This window comes from Saimiri boliviensis, chromosome 1 (genome assembly GCF_048565385.1).
Source record: "Saimiri boliviensis isolate mSaiBol1 chromosome 1, mSaiBol1.pri, whole genome shotgun sequence".
Classification (NCBI taxonomy): Eukaryota; Metazoa; Chordata; class Mammalia; order Primates; family Cebidae; genus Saimiri; species Saimiri boliviensis.
This window is the reverse complement of record NC_133449.1, coordinates 103873014-103899425: the sequence shown is the minus strand read 5'-3', so window position 1 is coordinate 103899425 and position 26412 is coordinate 103873014. Positions and strand designations below refer to the sequence as shown.

The window sequence follows — 26412 nt, the reverse complement described above, 5'->3', positions numbered from 1 at the left end:
TGAGCCCAGGAGTTCAAGACAAGCCTGACCAATATGGTAAAACTCTGTTTCTACAAAAAAATTAGCCATGCGTAGTGATGTGTGCCTGTAGTCCCAGCTACTTGGAAGGCTGAGGTGGGAGGATCACCTGAGCCTGAGAGATCAAGGCTGCAATGAGCCATGATCATACCACTACACTCCAGCCTGGGTGACAGAGTGAGACCTTGTCTAAAAAAGTAAAATTTCTAGAGGTTTGGAAGTAAGATACTTACATAGTATTAAAGTAAATTAAAGTTTAGAAAAGATAACCAGTTAGTGTCTTTTTTTTTCCTTATTGTGTATAGGGAAGGAGAAACTAGAAAGATCATCATCAGAAGGTTCTTATTGAAATTATTATAATTTCTCTGAATTCAGGAATAAAAACAGATTCAATAAAGAACATATGTATAGGCCTTCACAGAGAAATAAAAAAGAGAAAGAACATAGGTACTGGACAAAAGATAGTAGCAAGACAAGTCCTTAGAGAATTGTGTACTTAACACACTATTTCTTCCTCCTCAGTTACTTAGTTAAAACTTCTAGGATTCTACATTGAAAGCTTTGGACTTGTTTGGAATAGAGACAAGAGTATTTTCTGGGATAGGGAATACCAGTTTCCACAGTGCTTTCCAAAGATGTGGAGCAATTAGGTTGAGAATTGCATTTGGTTTGGGGCTAACATTTTCACCTTGGTTTTGTAAAATTATTTTTTATATAGATACAAATTTTGTTTAATACCAGTTTAAAACATTTTGGGTTGTTTTGTTTAATTAATTAATTAATTTTTTTTTTTTTTTTTTTTTTTTTTTTTTTTTTTTTGAGACAGTCTCTTTCCATTGCCAGGTGCCAGGCTGGAGTGCAGTGACAAAATCTCAGCTCACTGCAACCTCTGCCTCCCGGGTTCAAGCAATTCTGCCTCAGATTCCTGAATAGCAGGGACTACAGGCATGCGCCACCACGCCCAGCTAATTTTTGTATTTTTAGTAGAGATGGGGTTTCACCATGTTGGTCAGGATGGTCTCGATCTCTTGACCTCGTGATCTGCCCACCTGAGCCTCCCAAAGTGCTGGGATTATAGGCGCGAGCTACCGCGCCTGGCCTAATTTTTTTTTTTTTTTTTTTAATGTAGAGACTGGTTTTCACCATGTTGGCCAGGATGGCCTCGATCTCCTGACCTCATGATCCACCTGCCTCAGCCTCCCAAAGTGCTGGGATTACAGGCGTGAGCCACCGCGCCCGGCCATTTATTTTTTTTTTAGATGGAGCCAAGCTCTGTTGCTCAGGCTAGAGTTTAGTGATGCAATCTTGGCTCACTGCAGCCTCCGCCTCCTGGATTCAAGTGATTCTCCTGCCTCAGACTCCTGAGTAGCTGGGATTACAGATGTGTGACCATGCCTGGCTAATTTTTGTATTTTTACTTGGGATGGGGTTTCAACATGTTGGCCAGGCTGGTCTCAAACTCCTGACCTCAAGTGATCTGCTGGCCTCAGCCTCCCCCAAAGTGCTGGGATTACAGGTGTGAGCTACTGCACCTGGCTCTAGTTTAGAACATTTTGAATGTAAAATTTAAGATAAGAGATCTAAACTATAATGCAGCTTGGGAATCATTAAACCTAATTAAAAACCAGAATGAGCCGGGCGCGGTGGCTCAAGCCTGTAATCCCAGCACTTTGGGAGGCCGAGGTGGGTGGATCACGAGGTCAAGAGATCGAGACCATCCTGGTCAACATGGTGAAACCCCGTCTCTACTAAAAATACAAAAAATTAGCTGGGCATGGTGGTGTGTGCCTGTAATCCCAGCTACTCAGGAGGCTGAGGCAGGATAATTGCCTGAACCCAGGAGGCGGAGGTTGCGGTGAGCCGAGATCGTGCCATTGCACTCCAGCCTGGGTAACAAGAGGGAAACTCCGTCTCAAAAAAAAAAAAAAAAAACCCAGAATGAATTTACTGTTAAGATACATGGTAACATGTAATACTTGGTAGAGCAAAATATCTCTCTACATAGTATGTAAGACTTTTTACTTCTGCTATGGCCAGAAACCCAATTGGGTGAGTAAAAAGCAATTTCTGTTTTATTAATTAAAGAACTTACCTCTTTCAAGACTGAAGTGTCCCTATAGTAAATCTCCAGATGACTTATATGACTAGCTGATGTGCATAATTATCTATTATGTGGGAGCCTTGTAGTTAAGACTCATGAGTTGTGATGTGTTTAGCAGGTGCATTTCATTTTTAGTTCTGAGTGTAACATAATCTTGCTTTCCATCCTCAGGCTCACATTGTCCTTGAAGTTCCTCCATATCATAACCCAGCAGTTACAGCTGCAGTGCAGGTGCACTTTTATCTTTGCAATGGCAAGAGGAAAAAAAGCCAGTCTCAACGTTTTACTTACACACCAGGTACGAGGAGTCGTGATGATTTACTATAAAGCTTCCTTTCATGATGAATAAAGAGCTATTCAATGAATCTTGTATTAGAATGTTTAAAATAGAGTGCGTATAAACAATGAAAACACCAACAGATGCCCAGTCTAAAGTTTATGTTGACTTTACATATTAGATATGCTCTCAGTTGTTATTTTGTAATGATTTATTATGGGGAAATTAGAAGATGGACTGTAGGTTTAAAGTCTTTTTTTCAGAAGACTTTTTATCAAAAATTCCCAGCATTACAGAGGGGCAGGTGTTTGTGAGTATGTGTGTGCTCCTGAGTCTTGAACTCTCTTTGTACTCTTAGCACTGTAAAAAGGCATTGTGCTCAGTTCATAGTGTCTTCATCTCACCCATTCCCAATCACATGAAGAAAACCCTTGTTAGATTTTCTTTTTTAAATTTTTAATATATTTTTAATATTTTTCTATTTTATTCTTGATCATTTAACTTGATTTTGTTAGATTTTCATTTGGCACATAGCAGCTGCACCATACTGTGGGCTATAGGGGGTATAAACTTGATGCCAGAGTTCCTGATTTTGTAGATACAGCCTAACACAGGAGGCTTCCATGCCTCTTTTTGCAGCTATTCAAGTGCTATAACTTTCCAGTTATTGATTGTGACACATAAATATTATGTGGTGTTTCATGCTGATGGTGACAGAGAACAAATATGTATAGAGGCCTTCTCTGTTCTAGGCACTGTGCTTGTCACGAGGGTATGTAATAATAAAAAATTAAAGTGTACCTGCCAGGCGTGGTGGCTCATGCCTGTAATCCCAGCACTTTGGAAGGCCAAGGCAGGCGGATCACGAGGTCAAGAGATTGAGACCATCCTGGCCAACATGGTGAAACCCCGTCTCTACTAAAAATACAAAAAAATTAGCTGGGTGTGGTGGCGCACTCCTGTAGTCCCAGCTACTCAGGAGGCTAAGGCAGGAGAATTGCTTGAATCAGGAGATGGAGGTTGCAGTGAGCCGAGGTTACACCACTGTACTCCAGCCTGGCGCCTGGTGATGGAGTGAGACTCTGTCTCAAAAAAAAAAAAACCATTATAGTGTACCTTGCCCTTTAAAATTTACTCTTGCAAAAGCTTTAAAATGGTTTATAGGAAATGAAAAGAATAGGCTGGGCACGGTGGCTCATGTCTGTAATCCCAACACTTTGGGAGGCTGAGGCAGGTGGATCACAAGATCAGGAGTTTGAGACCAGCCTGGCCAACATGGTGAAACCCCATCTCTAAAAATACAAAAATTAGCCAGATGTGGTGCCGTACACCTGTAATCCCAGCTACTCAGGAGGATTGCTTGAACCTGGGAAGCGGAGGTCGCGATGAGCCGAGAGTGTGCCATTATACTCCTACCTGGATGACAGATTGAGATTCCATCTCAAAAAAAAACAAACAATTTTTTATATTTTTAGTAGAGATAGGGTGTTGCTGTGTTGGCCACGCTGGTCTTGAACTCCTGACTTCAAGTGATCTGCTCACCTCAGCTTCACAATGTGCTGGGATTACAGTCATGAGCCACCACTTCCAGCCTTGTACCCTTTAAAGCCTGGGTTTATTTTTACTTATAGTCTCTAAAGGCCACTTATGTTCCAAAAGCTGAAAATCATGCCTGGCCCCAATTATTTTTAGAAATTAGCCTGGTCTGGTGGCGTGTGCCTGTATCCCAGCTACTTGGGAGATTGGGGTGGTAAGATTGCTTGAGCCTGGGAAGTTGAGGCTGCAGTGAGCCAGGATCATACCACTGCACTCCAGCCGGGGCACCAGAATATGACCTTGTCAAAAAAAAAAAAAAAAAGACTCTCTCTCATACATACATGCACACACACACACACACACACACACACACACACACATACATATATATATATATATATATATATATGTATATATGTATATGTGCTGGGCTTGGTGGCTCATGCCTCTAATCCCAGCATTTTGGCAGGTCAAGGCGGGCAGATTACTTGAGGTTGGGAGTTCGAGACCAGCTTTGCCAATATGGTGAAAACCCATCTCTACAAAAATAGAAAAATTAGCTGGGCATGATGGCGCCCATCTGTAATCCCAGCTGCTCAGGAGGCTGAGGCAGGAGAATCACCTGAACCCAGGAAGCAGAGGTTGCAGTGAGCCAGGATCACACCATTGCACTCCAGCCTGTGTGACAAAATGAGACAATGTCTCAAAAAAAAAAAGGAAAGAAAAAGGCCACGTGCAGTGGCTCATGCCTGTAATCACAGCACTTTGGGAGGCTGAAATGGGTGGATCATTTGAGGTTAGGAGTTCAAGACCAGCCTGGCCCACATGGTGAAACTCTGCCTCTACTAAAAATACAAAAATTAGCTAGACGTGGTGGCACACACCTGTAGTCTTAGCTGCTCAGGAGGCTGAGGTAGGAGAATCACTTGAAGCCAGGAGGTAAAGGTTGCAGCGAGCCAAGATCGTGCCACTGCACATCAGCCTGGGCAACAGAGTGAGACTCCATCTGAAAAAAAAATAATAATAATAAGACCAGCTTGGCCAACATGATGAAACCCTGTCTCTACAAAAATACAAAATTTAGCTGAGTATGGTGGCAGGCACCAGTAGTCCCAGCTACTCAGGAGGCTGAGGCAGGAGTATCACTGGAACCTCGGAGGCAGAGGTTGCAGTGAGCTGAGATGGTGCCACTACTCTCCAGCATGGGTGACAGAGCAAGACTGTGTCACAAAGAAGAAAAAAAAGACACTAAATAAATAAATTGCTTACAAGTTTGTAATTAGAAACTGAGGTAAAGGCTGAAGCAAAGGGACATAGTGCTGTGGGTGCAAATAACAGACCACTGCACAGGCTGACAGGTTTAGAAAAGGCTTTCATGAAGAAGTGATACTTGAGTTGATAACTGGAAAGTAATAGCTATTTATTAGCATTTACTGTATTCTTAGTGATGTTCTTTTTTTTTTTTGAGACAGAGTTTTGCTCTCGTTACCCAGGCTGGAGTGCAATGGTGCGATCTTGGCTCACCACAGCCTCTGCCTCCTGGGTTCAGGCAATTCTCCTGTCTCAGCCTCCTGAGTAGCTGGGATTACAGGCATGCACCACCATGCCCAGCTAATTTTTTGTATTTTTAGTAGAGACAGGGTTTCACCATATTGACCACAATGGTCTCAATATCTTGACCTCGTGATCCACCTGCCTCGGCCTCCCAAAGTGCTGGGATTACAGGCATGAGCCACCACACCCGGCCTCTTAGTGATGTTCTTAGCCCTTCCTGTATTTTTTTTTTTTTTTTGAGACGGAGTTTCGCTCTTGTTACCCAGGCTGGAGTGCAATGGTGCGATCTCGGCTCACCGCAACCTCCGCCTCCTGGGTTCAGGCAATTCTCCTGCCTCAGCCTCCTGAGTAGCTGGGATTACAGGCACGCGCCACCATGCCCAGCTAATTTTTTGTATTTTTAGTAGAGACAGGGTTTCACCACGTTGACCAGGATGGTCTTGATTTGTTGACCTCATGATCCACCCGCCTCGGCCTCCCAAAGTGCTGGGATTACAGGCGTGAGCCACCGCGCCTGGCCAAGCCCTTCCTGTATTAACTCGTAATCCTCATAATTGACCTATGATGTAGGCTTTGTTATTCTATTTTCAAATAAGAAAAATGAGCAGTTAAGTAACATATTTAAGGTCTCATAGTGTCCAGCATAAATCTTAGAGCCAAACTTTATGCACAAGCAATCTGGCTGTAGAATCTGGGCTTTTGTTATGATAGAGTACACAGAGGTTTATTTATTTACTTAGGAAACATTTAGAGCATTTAGTGTCTGCCAGGTGCTCTTCTAAGCATTTTACACATAACAACTCATTTATCTTCCCATAACCCTGTAAGGTAAACACTATTGTTCTCCTCATTTTACAAATGAATCAACTGAAGTCACACAGGTAGTAAGTGTTAGAAAAGGGATTTGAACCTAGGCGTCTGGCTGGGGAGTCTATACTATTAATTACGGTGTTAGATAAAGTGAGGAAGAACGTTGCAAATCAAAGACAGCATGTGCAGAGGCCTTGTTGGTGGGATCATAGAGTATTCAAACAACTGTAAGAAGTGAGCTATAGGCCGGGTGCGGTGGCTTACACCTGTAATCTGAGCACTATGGAAGACCAAGGTGGGCTGATCACCAGAGGTCAGGAGTTCAAGACCAGCCTGACCAACATGGAGAAACTCCATCTCTACTAAAAATACAAAATTAGCCAGGCGTGGTGGCTCATTCTTGTAATTTCATCTACTCAGGAGGCTAAGGCAGGAAAATCGCTTGAACCCAGGAGGTAGAGGTTGCGGTGAGCTGAGATTATGCCATTGCACCCTAGCCTGGGCAACAAGAGTGAAACTCCATCTTAGAAAAAAAAAAAAAAAAAAAGCGAGCTTTAACAGAGAGGTAACATGATCAGACTTGTATTTCACAAATCACTTTCCCCAAGTTTCTCTTTATAAAGTATCAAGAACTAATTTAATCATTTCTGAAATTAGTGACTATAGGGAGCAAGATTTACATGAGATAAGCCTAGGAAGGTGATTGAAACACTAAGAGTGTTTTTGAATTACAGATAACATCAGTGATGATAAAGAATAATCAGGTTTTTGGAAAAGATGAGAGGGGATAGAATTTAAAATGGGCCTTAGATGGGAGAAGGAACAGAAGGGAAGATGAAGAAGATGGATTAAGATGGATGTAGATGAAAAAAGTTGGTAGATTTAGTAATTGAGACTTTAAGGAGCTTCTATATGATAGCTTTAGTTTTATTTTCCTGTAAAAAATGACATGTCCTGTGTGAGCAGTGGAAAATTTGGGTGATTACACAGTTGGACAATCATGGAGAACGTTTGAAATCAGTTTTGTTAAGAAAGGGAAAGTTCTCTGCAAAAACGTAGTAGGATTCTAGACCTTATTGAACGGCACCATTGATGTTGATCATCAATTTACAGTCACTATTATAATTAATCCTATAATTAGGAGTTTAATTTTTTTTCTTTTTTTTTTTAATTGCATTTTAGGTTTGGGGGTACACATGAAGAACATGCAAGATTGTTGCATAGGTACACACGTGGCAGTGTGATTTGCTGCCTTCCTCCCCGTCACTTATATCTCACATTTCTCCCCATCCTATCTCTCCCCAACTTCCTACTTCCCACTGTCCCTCCCCTGTTTACCCCCTGACAGACCCCAATGTGTGATGCTCCCCTCCCTGTGTCCACGTGTTCTCATTGTTCAACACCCACCTATGAGTGAGAACATGTGGTGTTTGATTTTCTGTTCTTGTGTCAGTTTGCTGAGAATGATGGTTTCCAGGTTCATCCATGTCCCTACGAAGGACATGGAACTCATCGTTTTTGATGGCTGCATAATATTCCATGGTGTATATGTGCCCCATTTTCCCTGTCCAGTCTATCATCGATGGGCATTTGGGTGGGTTCCAGGTCTTTGCTATTGTAAAGAGTGCTGCAGTGAACATTCATGTGCATGTGTCCTTACAGTAAAGTGATTTATACTCCTTTGGATATATACCCAGTAACGGGATTGCTGGGTCAAATGGAATTTCTATTTCTGGATCCTTGAGGAATCGCCACACTGTCTTCCACAATGGTTGAACTAATTTACACTCCCACCAACAGTGTAAAAGTGTTCCTATTTCTCCACATCCTCTCCAGCATCTGTTGTCTCCAGATTTTTTAATGATCGCCATTCTAACTGGCGTGAGATGGTATCTCAATGTGGTTTTGATTTGCATTTCTCTAATGACCAGTGATGGTGAGCATTTTTTCATGTTTGTTGGCCTCATGTATGTCTTCTTTTGTAAAGTGTCTGTTCATATTCTTTGCCCACTTTTGAATGGGCTTGTTTTTTTCTTGTAAATCTGTTTTAGTTGTTTGTAAATTCTGGATATCAGCCCTTTATCAGATGGATAGATTGCAAAAATTTTTTCCCATTCTGTTGGTTGCCGATTCATTCTAACAACTATTTCTTTTGCTGTGCAGAAGCTGTGGAGTTTGATTGGGTCCCATTTGTCTATTTTGGCTTTTGTTGCCAATGCTTTTGGTGTTTTGGTCATGAAGTCCTCGTCTATGCCTATGTCCTGAATAGTTTTGCCTAGATTTTATTCTAGGGTTTTTATGGTGTTAGGTCTTATGTTTAAGTTTTTTTTTTTTTTTTTTTTTTTTTTGAGATAGAGTTTCGCTCTTGTTACCCAAGCTGGAGTGCAATGGCGTGATCTCGGCTCACTGCAACCTCCGCCTCCTGGGTTCAGGCAATTCTCCTGCCTCAGCCTCCTGAGTAGCTGGGATCACAGGCACGCACCACCATACCCAGCTGATTTTTTGTATTTTTAGTAGAGACGGGGTTTCACCATGTTGATCAGGATGGTCTCGATCTGTTGACCTCGTGATCCACCCACCTCGGCCTCCCAAAGTGCTGGGATTACAGGCGTGAGCCACCGCACCCGGCCATGTTTAAGTCTTTAATCCATCTGGAGTTAATTTTAGTGTAAGGTCTCAGGAAGGGATCCAGTTTCTGCTTTCTGCACATGGCTAGCCAGTTTTCCCAACACCATTTATTAAACAGGGAATCCTTTCCCCATTGCTTGTTTTTGTGAGGTTTGTCAAAGATCGGATGGTTGTAGATGTGTTGTGTTGCCTTCGAGGCCTCTGTTCTGTTCCATTGGTCTATATCTCTGTTTTGGTACCAGTACCATGCTGTTTTGATTACTGTAGCCTTGTATAGTTTGAAGTCCGGTAGTGTGATGTCTCCCGCTTTGTTCTTTTTGCTTAGAATTGACTTGTCTATGTGGGCTCTCTTTTGGTTCCATGTGAAGTTTAAGATTTTTTTTTCCAGTTCTGTGAAGAAGGTCATTGGCAGCTTGATCGGGATAGCGTTGAATCTGTAAATTACTTTGGGCAGTATGGCCATTTTCACGATACTGATTCTTTCTAACCATGAACATGGAATGTTTCTTCATCTGTTTGTGTCTTCTCTTATTTTGTTGAGCATTGGTTTGTAGTTCTCCTTGAAGAGGTCATTTATGTTCCTTGTTAGTTGTATTCCTAGGTCTTTTATTCTCTTTGTTGCAATTGTGGATGGCAGTTCATTCTTGATTTGGCTCTTTTTAAGTCTGTTATTGGTATATAGGAATGCTTGTGATTTTTGCACATTGATTTTGTATCCTGAAACTTTGCTGAAGTTGCTTATCAGTTTCAGGAGATTTTGGGCTGAGGCGATGGGGTCTTCTAAATATACAGTCATGGCTGCAGATAGAGACAATGTGACTTCCTCCTTTCTTAGTTGAGTACCCTTTATTTCTTTTTCTTGCCTGATTGCTCTGGCTAGAACTTCCAATACTATATTGAATAGGAGTGGTGAGAGAGGGCATCTTTGCCTAGTGCCAGATTTCAAAGGGAATGCTTCCAGTTTTTGCCCATTCAGTATGACATTGGCTGTTGGTTTGTTATAAATAGCTTTTATTATTTTGAGATACGTTCCATGAGTACCTAGTTTATTGAGGGTTTTTAGCATAAAGGGCTGTTGAATTTTGTCAAAGGCCTTCTCTGCATCAATTGTGATAATCATGTGGTTTTTGTCTTTGGTTCTGTTTATGTGGCGAATTACGCTTATAGACTTGTGTATGTTGAACCAGTCTTCCATCCCCTGGATGAAGCTTACTTGATCATGGTGGATAAGCTTTTTGATGTGCTGTTGCAGTCTGTTTACCAGTGTTTTATTGAAGGTTTTTGCATCTGTGTTCATCATGGATATTGGCCTGAAGTTTTCTTTTCTTGCTGAGTCTGCGGGTTTTGGTATCAGGATAATGCTGGTTTCATAAAATGATTTGGGAAGGATTTCCTGTTTTTGGATTGTTTGGAATAGTTTCAGAAGGAATGGTACCAGCTCTTCTTTGTATGTCTGGTAGAATTCGGCCGTGAACCCATCTGGACCTGGGCTTTTTTTGGGTGGTAGGCTCTTAATTACTGCCCCAACTTCAGACCTTGTTTATTTATTTATTTATTTATTTTTTGAGAGAAGTTTTGCTGTTGTTACCCAGGCTGGAGTGCAATGGCACGATCTCGGCTCACCGCAACCTCTGCCTCCTGGGTTCAGGCAATTCTCCTGCCTCAGCCTCCTGAGTAGCTGGGACTACAGGCACGCGCCACCATGCCCAGCTAATTTTTTGTATTTTTAGTAGAGACGGGGTTTCACCACGTTGACCAGGATGGTCTCGATCTGTTGACCTCGTGATCCACCCGCCTCAGCCTCCCAAAGTGCTGGGATTACAGGTGTGAGCCACCGTGCCCGGCTCAGACTTTGTTATTGGTCTATTCAGGGTTTGGACTTCTACCTGGTTTAGGCTTGGGAGGATGCAAGTGCCCAGGAATGTATCCATTTCTTCCAGGTTTACTAGTTTATGTGCATAGAGTTGTTTGTAATAATCTCTGATGATGGTTTGTATTTCTGTGGACTCTGTGGTGATATCCCCTTTTAATTTTTTTTTTTTTTTTGAGATGGATTTATACTGTGTCACACAAGCTTAAGTGCAGCGGTATGATCTTGGCTCACTGCAACCTCCACCTCCCAGGTTCAAGTGCTTCTCCTGCCTTATCCTTCTGAGAGCTGAGATTACAGGCACCTGCCATCGCACCTGGCTAATTTTTATATTTTCAGTCGTGATGAGGTTTCACCATGTTGGCCAGGCTGGTCTCCAACTCCTGACCTCAAGTGATCCACTTATCTTGGCCTCCCAAATTGTTGGAATTACAGGGTTTCCCCACAGTGAGCCATCGTGCTTGGCCAAGGGATTTAATTTTCTTTTTCCTTTCTTTTCTTTTTTTTCTTTTGAGACGGAGTGTCACTCTGTAGCCCAGGCTAGAGTGTAGTGGTGTGACCTCCTCCAGGGTCTTGGTTCAAGCAATTCTCCTGCCTCAGCCTCCCGAGTAGCTGGGATTATAGGTATGTGCCACCACACCCAGCTAATTTTTATATTTTTACGGGGTTTCACCATGTTGGCCAGGCTGGCCTTGAACTCCTGACCCTTGATCCACCCATCGGCCTCCCGAAGTGAGCCACAACGCCCGGCTCCTTTTGTTTTTCATTCCACTTTGTAACAAGTTGAGCCGCTGTTTACCTTTCTTAAGCAGCACTCAAATTCTTCAGGGCAGGTGGTAGAGTATGCATCTCTTCCAGAGTGTGGTATAGCAAACATCTTGTCCAGAAAGGTTATCAAATACTGTACTGTTGAGATGAGGGACTGTGGACTCTAACTTGAATGAGAAAGGAGAGGACTTCCCAGACTGCAATAAGAAAAGCAAAATCAGTCAAGCAGATTAGGGGTTTTGATTACTGCCTTATAATGGTAGTAATTCAAAGGCAAACCAGGAGAGTTTGCTGCCTTTTCAGCCCATGAATTGGGAGGACAATAAAAAGGCAGAATCCTAGAGGATATTACATTTTGGAAGGAAACCTGTAGAGCTCTGGAATGGAAAGAGAACATTGGATTGCACTGTAACTCATCACTGGTCTTAGGGTTGATAGATTACAAATCAAGTGGCATACACTGATACAAGGAAGAATAGGCATACAGGAGTGTTTGGATAGTACTTATTCCGGTTGGTTACTATCTTTCTATGTAGCATTTAGCTTTTTTCATTTTTTTCTAAAATAAAATTTTGAGGCCGGGCGCAGTGGCTCAAACCTGTAATTCCAGCACTTTGGGAGGCCGAGGCGGGTAGATCACGAGGTCGAGAGATCGAGACCATCCTGGTTAACGTGGTGAAACCCCGTCTCTACTAAAAATACAAAAAATTAGCTGGGCGTGGTGGCGTGTGCCTGTAGTCCCAGCTACTCAGGAGGCTGACGCAGGAGAATTGCTTGAACCCAGGAGGCGGAGGTTGCGGTGAGTCGAGATCGTGCCATTGCACTCCAGCCTGGGTAACAAGAGCGACACTCTGTCTCAAAAAAAAAAAAAAAAAAAATTTGAATAAAATGTTTACAAAAGCCAGTATATTACTGTAAAATTTTTTAAAAAGACAAATGGAAGGACTATATTAAAACATTCCAATTCTCTTCTATTCTGAGACAATCTTTCTGTTCTTCCAGATTCCTTTGATCTACATATAAACAACTTTTTTTTTTTTTTGAGGTGGAGTTTCATTCTTATTGCACAGGCTGGAGTGCAATGGCATCGTTTCGGCTCACTGTAACCTCCGCCTCCTGGGTTCAAGCAATTCTCCTGTTTCAGCCTCCCAAGTAGCTGGAATGACAGGCAATGCCACCATGCCTGGGTAATTTTTTTTTAATTTTTAGTAGAGATGGGGTTTTTCCATGTTAGTCAGGCTGGTCTTGAACTCCCAATCTCAGGTGATCCATCTGCCTCGGCCTCCCAAAGTGCTGTGATTGCAGACATGAACCACAGCGCCTGGCCACAAATTTTTAAAAAATGAAAATGGAAGCCGGGCGCGGTGGCTCAAGCCTGTAATCCCAGCACTTTGGGAGGCTGAGGCGGGTGGATCACGAGGTCAAGAGATCGAGACCATCCTGGTCAACATGGTGAAACCCCGTCTCTACTAAAGATACAAAAAATTGGCTGGGCATGGTGGCACGTGCCTGTAATCCCAGCTACTCAGGAGGCTGAGGCAGGAGAATTGCTTGAACCCAGGAGGTGGAGGTTGCGGTGAGCCGAGATCGTGCCATTGCACTCCAGCCTGGGTAACAAGAGCGAAGCTCCGTCTCAAAAAAAAAAAAAAAAATGAAAATGGATGGGACTAACCCATACATCGTTTTGTAACTGAACATTTTAATTTTTCTTTATCAACAGAATTTTATAGAATTGTAATAAGTTCTTAGTATTCTTTTGTATTACCTGGTCTCTGTTATGTTAGTATTATTTTGTTTAGCTCCTTAATTTGTGTGAATTCTTCATATTAGAAATTTTAACCTTTTGTTTGTTTATGGCAAATTCCTTTTAAAATTTTACTTATACAATTTTTAGATAGTCATATAGTTACAGGATCCTTGAGGTGTCTCTTTGCCAGCTGGAAACTCCTGTGGCTAGTGGCACCTTTGCCCACAGCCCACTGGGCCCACTCGGTCTGGCAAGCTGCACTTGTGTTACACTGCCAACCTGAATCCTATGCCTGCCAGGGGTGAGCTGAGTGGGCAGGGGTGTGTGAGTGAGCAAGCATGGCCGTCCAGTCACTGTACAGCCAGGTACACTGGCTGTGGCAAGGCGTGGCAGCTTCTAGGTGCCAGCATGGGTGCTGGCTCCCTGTGAGGCTGTGGCTAGACCAGGGATGCCACAAGCAGCTTCCGCGGCTGGCACTGGGGAACATGGTGGCTCCCAGAAACTCGGAGATGCCAGGAGTCTCAGAGCCCCAAAGAGGGTGTCACAGCCCTGGCTTAGAGAGCTCGTAGGTTAGGCTCCCGAAAGCCACAGCTCTTCTCTCCTTGTCACCAGCAACATGGTGAGCAAGAGGCCTGTTTCATCCCTGTTTGTGTTACAGCTCTTTCAGTCCCACTGAGTTCTTGTCCTGTGCCCAGGAAGAATGAGGTACGTGGACAAGTGGAGGGTGAACAGGATGAAGAGGAGCTTTTTTCAGTGGTAGAACAGCTCAGAGAAGACCCACAGTGGGCAGCTTCTCTCTGCAACCAGGGTGTCCCAGGTGTTCAGTGCTCAGCAGAGAGGACACCCTAGGATGGGTAGCTCCTCTCTGCAGGCAGGTTGGCCTGTTGTCTTCTCATCTCTCATCAGAGAGGAGACCTGGGGGTGGGTAGCTCCTCAGTTGATTGTCCCATTGTCTCTCTTTTTTTTTTTTTTTTTTGAGACGGAGTTTCACTCTTGTTACCCAGGCTGGAGTGCAATGGGGCGATCTCGGCTCACTGCAACCTCTGCCTCCTGGGTTCAGGCAATTCTCCTGCCTCAGCCTCCTGAGTAGCTGGGATTACAGGCACGCGCCACCATGCCCAGCTAATTTTTTGTATTTTTTTAGTAGAGACGGGGTTTCACCATGTTGACCAGGATGGTCTCGATCTCTCGACCTCGTGATCCACCCGCCTCTGCCTCCCAAAGTGCTGGGATTACAGGCTTGAGCCACCGAGCCCGGCCTCCATTGTCTCTTTTTTTGAGTATGGCTGAGTCCAGGTTTTATATGGGCTTCAGAGGAGAGGAAGCGCATGTTGACTGGTCCATGAGTGGCCATTGGTGGGCCCAGAAAAGGCACTGTAAGTTCCCACTCTGGTCCACGGGAATGGGAGCCCAGCCTCCAGACTTCAGGCCTTCTCCAGCTTGACGGTGGGGTTTCACCAATGACCCGCCTCTTTCCACCCAGGAACCTGCCTGCCTCCTGTCACTGTTCATGGTGCCCAGGTTGTTCATGTCAAGGGGCACCTGCAGACCTGTGCAGCTGCTCTCAGCCATGCCTCAACCTCCCTCCTGTGCTTATTGGTGCCCAAAGTCTAGAGGGGGCCAAAGTGGCAGGGGGCTGGCATGTCAGTACTGCCCCAAGCATGCACACACCCAGCTGGGTTGCGACATCATCTGGGTTCGGCCTCAACTTCTCTCCAAGTTTGAAATTGGCACCAGAAGCGGGGAGAGGCCAGGTCACCAGGAGCAGGCACCTCTAAGTCTGTGGGTTGAGGGGGGCTTCCTGGGTCCCTGAAAGTGCAGAGATGCCTAGGTTTGGGTGGCTGCAGCTGTACCCAGGAGGGTGGGGCTTCTGCCTGCCCCTCTGCCTTCCCCAAGAGCACAGGGATGCCCGAATCAGCAGCTGCAGCTGGGTAGCCACAACTACACCCAGGAAGTGCAGGGCTCCCACTCTGCCAACTCAGAAGGTGTTGGGGCTTCCACCTGTCTCCAGCTCGCACAAGCTCTGTGGAGCACGCAGCCCTGGCCACACCTCACCCACTGCAGCCAGTGTCATTGCAGCAGCCACTGCAAATGGGCAACCACTGCCATCAATATTTTGCTTATTTTTTTATTAAAGTATTTCTGAATTTATTACCTTTTTGGCAATCCCCTTGCAATAGGGATCCAACCAATATCAATATCCATTGGAGGGAATGATCATTAATTGCAAATGGCTAACTCTTTTAGGGTGGGTTTATTTATTTATTTACTTGCTTATTTATTTATTATGGAATTTTGCTCTTGTTGCCCAGGCTGGATTTTAGTGGTGCTGTCTCAGTTCACTCCAACCTCCTCAAGCAATTCTCCTGCCTTAGCCTCCCGAGTAGCTGGGATTACAGGCATGCACTGCCACGCCTGGCTAATTTTGTATTTTCAGTAGAGACAGGGCTTGGTCAGGCTGTTCTTGAACTTCTGATATCAGGTGATTAGCCTGTCTTGGCCTCCCAAATTGCTGGGATTACAGGCATGAGCCACCACACCTGGCCTTATTTTTAATTTTTTAAACAGAGACAGGTTCTCTCTGTTTTGTCCAGGCTGGTCTTGAATTCCTGGCCTCAAGTGATCCTTCTAACTTGGCCTCCCAAAGTTCTGTGATTATAGGCATGAGCCACTATGCCCAACCAAGGTTTTTTAGTAAATATTGTATTTAGTAGTATTTGTCTAGCATTTATTTTCTTTATAAAATGAAGACTTTTTCTCACACATGTATATGACTTAGAAATTTCCTGAACTACAGATGTAGTAGAGCACAGAACCCTTCCCTAGAGGTGTTACCTTAACTTTTTCCATGCCCTGGACCTCAGAGATTCTGATGTGGGAACCGCCACTCCACCCGAGCATCCCTAAAGTGATTGAAACCAACAGTTGTTTGCACTTTGAGGTACCATCTGAGGCCAACAGTTATTTGCACTTTGAGGTACCATCTGAGCTGTAGTTTTGTAATAAAGGGGCTTTTAGGGATGGCATTAGAGCCAAACTCTCATGTGTAACATTGTGCCTGTTGGAAAGTATATTCTGTCTTCAAACTAGTTGACTGGACGACTGACTTTCTGGATTGTAATGGTTCCGACTTGCGGACAGAGACTGCCTTAGTCAGGAGATCAGGTCTCAGCCTTACCACAGATAAAACCCACTGAAAGTTTAAGACTAAATGGATGGTTTTTAGATTGTTTCATTCTCCATATAAAACCTTATACAAGGCTGGGCATGGTGGCTCACACCTGTAATCCCAGCACTTTGGGAGGCTGAGGCAGGCAGATCATGAAGTCAGGAGATTTGAGACCATCCTGGCTAACATGGTGAAACCCCATCTCTACTAAAAATTTCAAAAATTAGCTGAGTATGGTGGCACACACCTGTAGTCCCAGCTACTCTGGGCGGGGGGTGGGGGTTGGTGAGGCAGTAGAATTGCTTAAACCCGGGAGGCAGAGAATGCAGTGAGCCGAGATTGCACCACTGCCCTCCAGCCAGGACAACAAAGCAAGACTCTGTCTCAAAAAACAAACAAACAAAACCTTATACAAAAGCCAATATATAAAAAACAATGAAAGATGGCCAAGCTTTTCTGTTTGCACTTGTGTTAGTCTGCTCTCACACTGCTATAAAGAACTATTAGAGACTGGGTAATTTCTGAAGAAAAGAGGACTTCTTTTTTTGCAAGCTGCACAGGAAACATGGCTGGGAGGCCTCAGGAAATTTACAATCACGGTGGAAGGGCAAAGGGGAAGCAAGTACCTTCTTTACATGGCAGTGGGAGAAAGGGTGTGAAGGGGGAAGCACTACATACTTTGAAACAACCATATCTCATGAGAACTCTACTACAAAATAGCAAGGGGGAATTCCACCACCATGATTTAATCACCTCCCACCAGGCCACTCCCCCAACATGTAGGGATTACAATTTGACATGAAATTTGGGTGGGGACACAGAACCAAACCATATCAGCATTGGAAGAGGAAATCCAGAGCTTTTGTCCTCTGGATCGTACTCTTCACACCTGCTACTCCTTGAAGGGGAGGGGAGTGTCAAGCTGTCCATGGTTTGAAAACCACTAGACCGGTTGATTATTTTTTCTGCATCCCTTCATGTGCCAACATTCTAAATTTGAGAATGGGCATGTATAATACAAAAGATAGAGTTCACGTGTTTCCTTTCTTTTCTTTTCTCTTTTTTGTCTTTTCTCTCCCCTCCTCTGCCCTCCCCTTCACTCCCCTCTACTCTACTCCACTCCCCTCCTCCCCTCCTCAGCCCAGGCTGGAGTGCAGTGGTATAGTCAGAGCTGTTACCTCAAACTCCTGGTCTCAAGAGATCCTTCTACATCTGCCTCTGCCTCCCTAGTAGCTAGGATTACAAATGTGCATCACCACATCTAGCTGATTTTTTTTTTTTTTCCTGTAGAGATGGGGGATGTTTTGCTATGTAGCCCAGGCTTGTTTTGAACCCTTGGGCTCAAGTTATCTCCCTACCTTGGCCTCCCAAAACTCTGGGTTTATAGGTGTGAGCCACATTGCCTGGCCAAGTTCATGTGTTTCTAAAACTCAGCTCATTCTAAATATTGTTAAGATCTCTCTATTTCTATCCAAACGAGTAAATTACCTTGGATGGACCAGCAGTGAGGGTGTCCATGATTTGGTCATGTTGGAAGCTGAAACCCTTATGGGCAAAAGGGCAATACTTGATTTGGTAGAGTGGAAGTAACTCTCAGTTTAGCAGAACAGAACTTTCAATTTAGCTATCCAGATGTGGTCAGGTACATAGTAGTAAGTATTGGATCATACAAAAAAGAGGAATGTTATTCTGTAGTTTTCAGTCCCTCTGTCTCCTTTGTAGTGCATGGTAACCAACTAGTTACATAACCAAGGGTCCTTTTTTCTTCATCAGGATTAATTAAGGGATAGTAGGCTTTCTTGGATAGTCTCCCTCCTTTTGTAGAAATGTGAATATAGGATTCACTGTGGCTTCTCTGAGACCAGAGTTCAAACTGAAGTAGAAGAGAAAAAAAGAATCTAGTGGTCCAAGGAAACAGTTCTGGTGCTGAAATAAAGTAAGTACATGAAGACATTAGAGAGGTCAGGAATTAATAGACAAAGTGAACTATACTTGCAATACCTGCGCAAGAGCCAGAAACTGGATAGAGGCCTGGGTCAGGAACATAAGAGTATTGCTACAGAAGTAACAGGAAGATGGGTGATGACCTTTCTCTCTATCCTTGGGGTTGCTGTCTCATTGTTTGGAGAGCATTCACCGATTGCCAGGTTTAGAGGCTAAAACAGGTAAATCAGGAGCCCATTTTGTTCATTAAAGCTCAGAGTAGCCGGGCACGGTGGCTGAAGCCTGTTATCCCAGCACTTTGGGAAGCTGAGGCGGGTGGATCACGAGGTCAAGAGATCGAGACCATCCTGGCCAACATGGTGAAACCCCGTCTCTACTAAAAATACAAAAAATTAGCTGGGCATGGTGGTGCGTGCCTGTAATCCCAGCTACTCAGGAGGCTGAGGCAAGAGAATTGCCTGAACCCAGGAGGCGGAGGTTGCGGTGAGCCGAGCCCGTGCCATTGCACTCCAGCCTGGGTAACAAGAGTGAAACTCCGTCTCAAAAAAAAAAAAAAAAAAAAAAAAGCTCAGAGTAAAATGTAGAATTCAAATGCACCTCTAAATAAGTGTTTATGGCCGGGCGCAGTAGCTCACGCCTGTAATCCCAGCATTTTGGGAGGCCGAGGCGAGGGGGATTGCCTGAGCTCAGGAGTTCAGGACCAGCCTGGGCACCACAGTGAAACCTGTCTCTACTTAAAAAAAATACAAGCCAGGCGCGGTGGCTCAAGCCTGTAATCCCAGCACTTTGGGAGGCCGAGGCGGGTGGATCACGAGGTCAAGAGATCGAGACCATCCTGGTCAACATGGTGAAACCCCGTCTCTACTAAAAAAATACAAAAAACTAGCTGGGCGTGGTGGTGCATGCCTGTAATCCCAGCTACTTAGGAGGCTGAGGCAGGAGAATTGCCTGAGCCCAGGAGGCGGAGGTTGCGGTGAGCCGAGATCGCGCCATTGCACTCCAGCCTGGGTAACAAGAGCGAAACTCCGTCTCAAAAAAAAAAAAAAAAAAAAAAAATACAAAAATTAAGGCGGGTGTGGTGGCCTGCACCTGTAGTCCCAGCTACTTAGGAGGCTGAGGCAAGAGAATTGCTTGAACCCAGGAGGCAGAGGTTGCAGTGAGCCGAGATTGGACCACTGCACTCCAGCCTGGGCAGCAGAGCGAGACTCCGCCTCTTAAAAAAAAAGAAAGTAATTACTTCTTTTACAGTAAGATACACTGTCAGGACTATCTTAATTTTTAGCCTGAACAAAAGACTCGAAATCAAACACTGAACCCTTGAATTAACCATGTGACCTTCAGTAAGATACTTAACCTTTCAGAATGTTGATATCTTAAGATTGAGACCATGTCTATTTGAAGAGACTTGTAGTTTGCGTGTTTGGTAAATAGATGAGATTTAACTTTGCTTTAGGTCTCATTAATGTCTTCTTTTGACATAAAATGAAGTACTTATATTTTGTAAAGATTGTGGAGATTTTAATTACAGTAATTAATATTAAAACCTGAAAGAACAATGAAGTGTGAGCTCAAAAAAATTTTTTAAATGAGTTATGGCACTTCAATAGGAGGCTAAGTAGATAATTTTTAGGAAAGTATACTAGAACTCTTTGCCCAGGGGAACAGTGAAATGAACTGTATTGACACATAATAAATTAACTGATAGCTTTCTCTTTTGAAATGCACATTAAGTAAAACATGCAAGATGAATTGATTCCTACTTTAAGCAGTCCTTTTTTTAGGTAGATTCATCCTAAATTATGGATTTACTACTTTTTCTTATGTGATAAAGGATAATAGTTGACATTTGTAGCCTCTGCTTGCATGATGGAATTGTCAAGTGGAATCTTCCTTTGCGATACAATATGCTTTGGTGATTAAAAGGCCTGGGTTCAGGTTTTTTGTTTCATATTTTTGAGAGAGTCTTGATCTGTCACCCATGCTGGAGTGCAGTGGCACAATCTAGGCTCACTGCAACCTCCGTCTCCTGGGTTCAAGCGATTCTCCTGCCTCAGCTTCTCAGGTAGCTGGGATTACAGACACCCACCACCACACCCAGCTGATTTTTGTATTTGTAGTAGAGACCGGGTTTCACCATGTTGGTGAGGCTGATCTCAAACTCCTGACATCAAATGATCCACCTGCCTGGGCCTCCCAAAATGCTGGGCTTATAGGTGTGAGCCACCGTGCCCAGCCAAGGTTTTTGTTTTTATTTTTTTTAGTGAAACAGACTCACGATATTGCCCAGGCTAGTCTCAAAATCCTGGGCTCAAGCAGTCCTCCCGTCTTCCCCATCAGCCCTAAGCCTCCCTAGTGACTGGGACTACAGGTGTGTGCCACCACACCCAGGTACTTTTTGTGTTTTTTGTAGAGATGAGGTTTTGCCATGTTGCCCAGGGTTCAAGCCCTGGACTCAAGCAGTCTTCCCACCTCAAGCTCCCTAAGTACTGAGATTACAGGTGTGAACCACCATGCTCTGTTGGGTCTTGCTATATTGCCCAGGCTTATATCAAACTCCTGGCCTCAAGCAATCTTCCCACCTCTGCTACAAGACCTTTGATGCCATTTTACTATTGTGAAATCTTCATAATCTTTAATTTTCTATTCAGTATACTCATCTATAAAACAGTGAAAATTACTTCATAAAGATTGTCTTGGCAGGGCTCGGTGGCTCACGCCTGTAATCCCATCACTTTGGGAGGCTGAGGTGGGTGGATCATGAGTTCAGGAGATCAAAACCATTCTGGCCAACATGGTGAAATCCCATCTCTACTAAAAAATACAAAAAATTAGCCAGGTGTGGTGACACGTACCTGTAGTCCCAGCCACTCGGGAGGCTGAGAGAGGGGAATTGCTTGAACCTGGGTGGTAGAGGTTGCAGTTAGCCAAGATCACCCCACTGCACTCCAGCTGGGCAGAGGAGCAAGACTCCATCTCAGAACAAACAAACAAAAAGATTGTCTTGAAGTACATTAGGGTCTTTTAGTTGCAAGTGACAGAAATCCAGTTCAGACTAGCTTAAACAATAAAAGAGAAGGCTGGTCTCTGACATGGTTTAGCTCAAACGGTGTTATCCTAGGCTTTCTCTTAAACTACTGCTTTTCTTTTGTTGGCTTTACTTTCCGATAGACTGTCACCAGATGGCATCTCTAGGTTTATTTGTTTAATTTACTTTTTGGAGACAGAGTCTTGCTTTGTTGCCAAAGCTGGAGTACAATGGCATAATCACAGCCCACTGCAGCCTCTGCCTTCTGAGCTCAAGTGATCCTCCCACCTCAGCCTCCCAGGTAGCTGGGATTACAGGCGCATGCCACCACACCCAGCTAATTTTTGTATTTTTGGTAGAGATGGGTTTTCACCATGTTGCCCAGGCTGGTCTCGAGCTCCTGACTTCAAGTGATCTGCTTGCCTTGGCCTTCCAAAGTGCTAGAATCGAGCCACCATGCTCGGTCTCTAGGTTTATTCTTTGTAATTAGCAATCTTAGAGAAAATTGCTGACAAGCACGTGCGCACACACACACACACCTCTGTTTCATATAGGTCAACCCCAGGGTTACATTCAAATCTCTAGTCTTTTTTTTTTTTTTTTTTTTTTGAGACGGAGTTTCACTCTTGTTACCCAGGCTGGAGTGCAATGGCGCGATCTCGGCTCACTGCAACCTCCGCCTCCTGGGTTCAGGCAATTCTCCTGCCTCAGCCTCCTGAGTAGCTGGGATTACAGGCACGCGCCACCATGCCCAGCTAATTTTTTGTATTTTTTTAGTAGAGACGGGGTTTCACCATGTTGACCAGGATGGTCTCGATCTCTCGACCTCGTGATCCACCCGCCTCTGCCTCCCAAAGTGCTGGGATTACAGGCTTGAGCCACCGAGCCCGGCCTCCATTGTCTCTTTTTTTGAGTATGGCTGAGTCCAGGTTTTATATGGGCTTCAGAGGAGAGGAAGCGCATGTTGACTGGTCCATGAGTGGCCATTGGTGGGCCCAGAAAAGGCACTGTAAGTTCCCACTCTGGTCCACGGGAATGGGAGCCCAGCCTCCAGACTTCAGGCCTTCTCCAGCTTGACGGTGGGGTTTCACCAATGACCCGCCTCTTTCCACCCAGGAACCTGCCTGCCTCCTGTCACTGTTCATGGTGCCCAGGTTGTTCATGTCAAGGGGCACCTGCAGACCTGTGCAGCTGCTCTCAGCCATGCCTCAACCTCCCTCCTGTGCTTATTGGTGCCCAAAGTCTAGAGGGGGCCAAAGTGGCAGGGGGCTGGCATGTCAGTACTGCCCCAAGCATGCACACACCCAGCTGGGTTGCGACATCATCTGGGTTCGGCCTCAACTTCTCTCCAAGTTTGAAATTGGCACCAGAAGCGGGGAGAGGCCAGGTCACCAGGAGCAGGCACCTCTAAGTCTGTGGGTTGAGGGGGGCTTCCTGGGTCCCTGAAAGTGCAGAGATGCCTAGGTTTGGGTGGCTGCAGCTGTACCCAGGAGGGTGGGGCTTCTGCCTGCCCCTCTGCCTTCCCCAAGAGCACAGGGATGCCCGAATCAGCAGCTGCAGCTGGGTAGCCACAACTACACCCAGGAAGTGCAGGGCTCCCACTCTGCCAACTCAGAAGGTGTTGGGGCTTCCACCTGTCTCCAGCTCGCACAAGCTCTGTGGAGCACGCAGCCCTGGCCACACCTCACCCACTGCAGCCAGTGTCATTGCAGCAGCCACTGCAAATGGGCAACCACTGCCATCAATATTTTGCTTATTTTTTTATTAAAGTATTTCTGAATTTATTACCTTTTTGGCAATCCCCTTGCAATAGGGATCCAACCAATATCAATATCCATTGGAGGGAATGATCATTAATTGCAAATGGCTAACTCTTTTAGGGTGGGTTTATTTATTTATTTACTTGCTTATTTATTTATTATGGAATTTTGCTCTTGTTGCCCAGGCTGGATTTTAGTGGTGCTGTCTCAGTTCACTCCAACCTCCTCAAGCAATTCTCCTGCCTTAGCCTCCCGAGTAGCTGGGATTACAGGCATGCACTGCCACGCCTGGCTAATTTTGTATTTTCAGTAGAGACAGGGCTTGGTCAGGCTGTTCTTGAACTTCTGATATCAGGTGATTAGCCTGTCTTGGCCTCCCAAATTGCTGGGATTACAGGCATGAGCCACCACACCTGGCCTTATTTTTAATTTTTTAAACAGAGACAGGTTCTCTCTGTTTTGTCCAGGCTGGTCTTGAATTCCTGGCCTCAAGTGATCCTTCTAACTTGGCCTCCCAAAGTTCTGTGATTATAGGCATGAGCCACTATGCCCAACCAAGGTTTTTTAGTAAATATTGTATTTAGTAGTATTTGTCTAGCATTTATTTTCTTTATAAAATGAAGACTTTTTCTCACACATGTATATGACTTAGAAATTTCCTGAACTACAGATGTAGTAGAGCACAGAACCCTTCCCTAGAGGTGTTACCTTAACTTTTTCCATGCCCTGGACCTCAGAGATTCTGATGTGGGAACCGCCACTCCACCCGAGCATCCCTAAAGTGATTGAAACCAACAGTTGTTTGCACTTTGAGGTACCATCTGAGGCCAACAGTTATTTGCACTTTGAGGTACCATCTGAGCTGTAGTTTTGTAATAAAGGGGCTTTTAGGGATGGCATTAGAGCCAAACTCTCATGTGTAACATTGTGCCTGTTGGAAAGTATATTCTGTCTTCAAACTAGTTGACTGGACGACTGACTTTCTGGATTGTAATGGTTCCGACTTGCGGACAGAGACTGCCTTAGTCAGGAGATCAGGTCTCAGCCTTACCACAGATAAAACCCACTGAAAGTTTAAGACTAAATGGATGGTTTTTAGATTGTTTCATTCTCCATATAAAACCTTATACAAGGCTGGGCATGGTGGCTCACACCTGTAATCCCAGCACTTTGGGAGGCTGAGGCAGGCAGATCATGAAGTCAGGAGATTTGAGACCATCCTGGCTAACATGGTGAAACCCCATCTCTACTAAAAATTTCAAAAATTAGCTGAGTATGGTGGCACACACCTGTAGTCCCAGCTACTCTGGGCGGGGGGTGGGGGTTGGTGAGGCAGTAGAATTGCTTAAACCCGGGAGGCAGAGAATGCAGTGAGCCGAGATTGCACCACTGCCCTCCAGCCAGGACAACAAAGCAAGACTCTGTCTCAAAAAACAAACAAACAAAACCTTATACAAAAGCCAATATATAAAAAACAATGAAAGATGGCCAAGCTTTTCTGTTTGCACTTGTGTTAGTCTGCTCTCACACTGCTATAAAGAACTATTAGAGACTGGGTAATTTCTGAAGAAAAGAGGACTTCTTTTTTTGCAAGCTGCACAGGAAACATGGCTGGGAGGCCTCAGGAAATTTACAATCACGGTGGAAGGGCAAAGGGGAAGCAAGTACCTTCTTTACATGGCAGTGGGAGAAAGGGTGTGAAGGGGGAAGCACTACATACTTTGAAACAACCATATCTCATGAGAACTCTACTACAAAATAGCAAGGGGGAATTCCACCACCATGATTTAATCACCTCCCACCAGGCCACTCCCCCAACATGTAGGGATTACAATTTGACATGAAATTTGGGTGGGGACACAGAACCAAACCATATCAGCATTGGAAGAGGAAATCCAGAGCTTTTGTCCTCTGGATCGTACTCTTCACACCTGCTACTCCTTGAAGGGGAGGGGAGTGTCAAGCTGTCCATGGTTTGAAAACCACTAGACCGGTTGATTATTTTTTCTGCATCCCTTCATGTGCCAACATTCTAAATTTGAGAATGGGCATGTATAATACAAAAGATAGAGTTCACGTGTTTCCTTTCTTTTCTTTTCTCTTTTTTGTCTTTTCTCTCCCCTCCTCTGCCCTCCCCTTCACTCCCCTCTACTCTACTCCACTCCCCTCCTCCCCTCCTCAGCCCAGGCTGGAGTGCAGTGGTATAGTCAGAGCTGTTACCTCAAACTCCTGGTCTCAAGAGATCCTTCTACATCTGCCTCTGCCTCCCTAGTAGCTAGGATTACAAATGTGCATCACCACATCTAGCTGATTTTTTTTTTTTTTCCTGTAGAGATGGGGGATGTTTTGCTATGTAGCCCAGGCTTGTTTTGAACCCTTGGGCTCAAGTTATCTCCCTACCTTGGCCTCCCAAAACTCTGGGTTTATAGGTGTGAGCCACATTGCCTGGCCAAGTTCATGTGTTTCTAAAACTCAGCTCATTCTAAATATTGTTAAGATCTCTCTATTTCTATCCAAACGAGTAAATTACCTTGGATGGACCAGCAGTGAGGGTGTCCATGATTTGGTCATGTTGGAAGCTGAAACCCTTATGGGCAAAAGGGCAATACTTGATTTGGTAGAGTGGAAGTAACTCTCAGTTTAGCAGAACAGAACTTTCAATTTAGCTATCCAGATGTGGTCAGGTACATAGTAGTAAGTATTGGATCATACAAAAAAGAGGAATGTTATTCTGTAGTTTTCAGTCCCTCTGTCTCCTTTGTAGTGCATGGTAACCAACTAGTTACATAACCAAGGGTCCTTTTTTCTTCATCAGGATTAATTAAGGGATAGTAGGCTTTCTTGGATAGTCTCCCTCCTTTTGTAGAAATGTGAATATAGGATTCACTGTGGCTTCTCTGAGACCAGAGTTCAAACTGAAGTAGAAGAGAAAAAAAGAATCTAGTGGTCCAAGGAAACAGTTCTGGTGCTGAAATAAAGTAAGTACATGAAGACATTAGAGAGGTCAGGAATTAATAGACAAAGTGAACTATACTTGCAATACCTGCGCAAGAGCCAGAAACTGGATAGAGGCCTGGGTCAGGAACATAAGAGTATTGCTACAGAAGTAACAGGAAGATGGGTGATGACCTTTCTCTCTATCCTTGGGGTTGCTGTCTCATTGTTTGGAGAGCATTCACCGATTGCCAGGTTTAGAGGCTAAAAC

The 26412-nt window shown here is 44.5% G+C and overlaps 1 protein-coding gene across 4 annotated transcripts in view; it reads left to right on the top strand.

Annotated features, from left to right (window-relative positions):
* The window catches only part of NFATC3 (nuclear factor of activated T cells 3), a 183215-nt gene that overhangs the window by 107653 nt on the left and 49150 nt on the right, over positions 1–26412 (top strand). For all 4 annotated transcript variants that reach the window (XM_010346827.3, XM_010346828.3, XM_074401630.1 and 1 more), the window contains exon 8: positions 2291–2417. In XM_010346827.3, coding sequence (XP_010345129.1) covers positions 2291–2417 — 127 coding nt within the window. The remainder of the gene's footprint in view (positions 1–2290; positions 2418–26412) is intronic.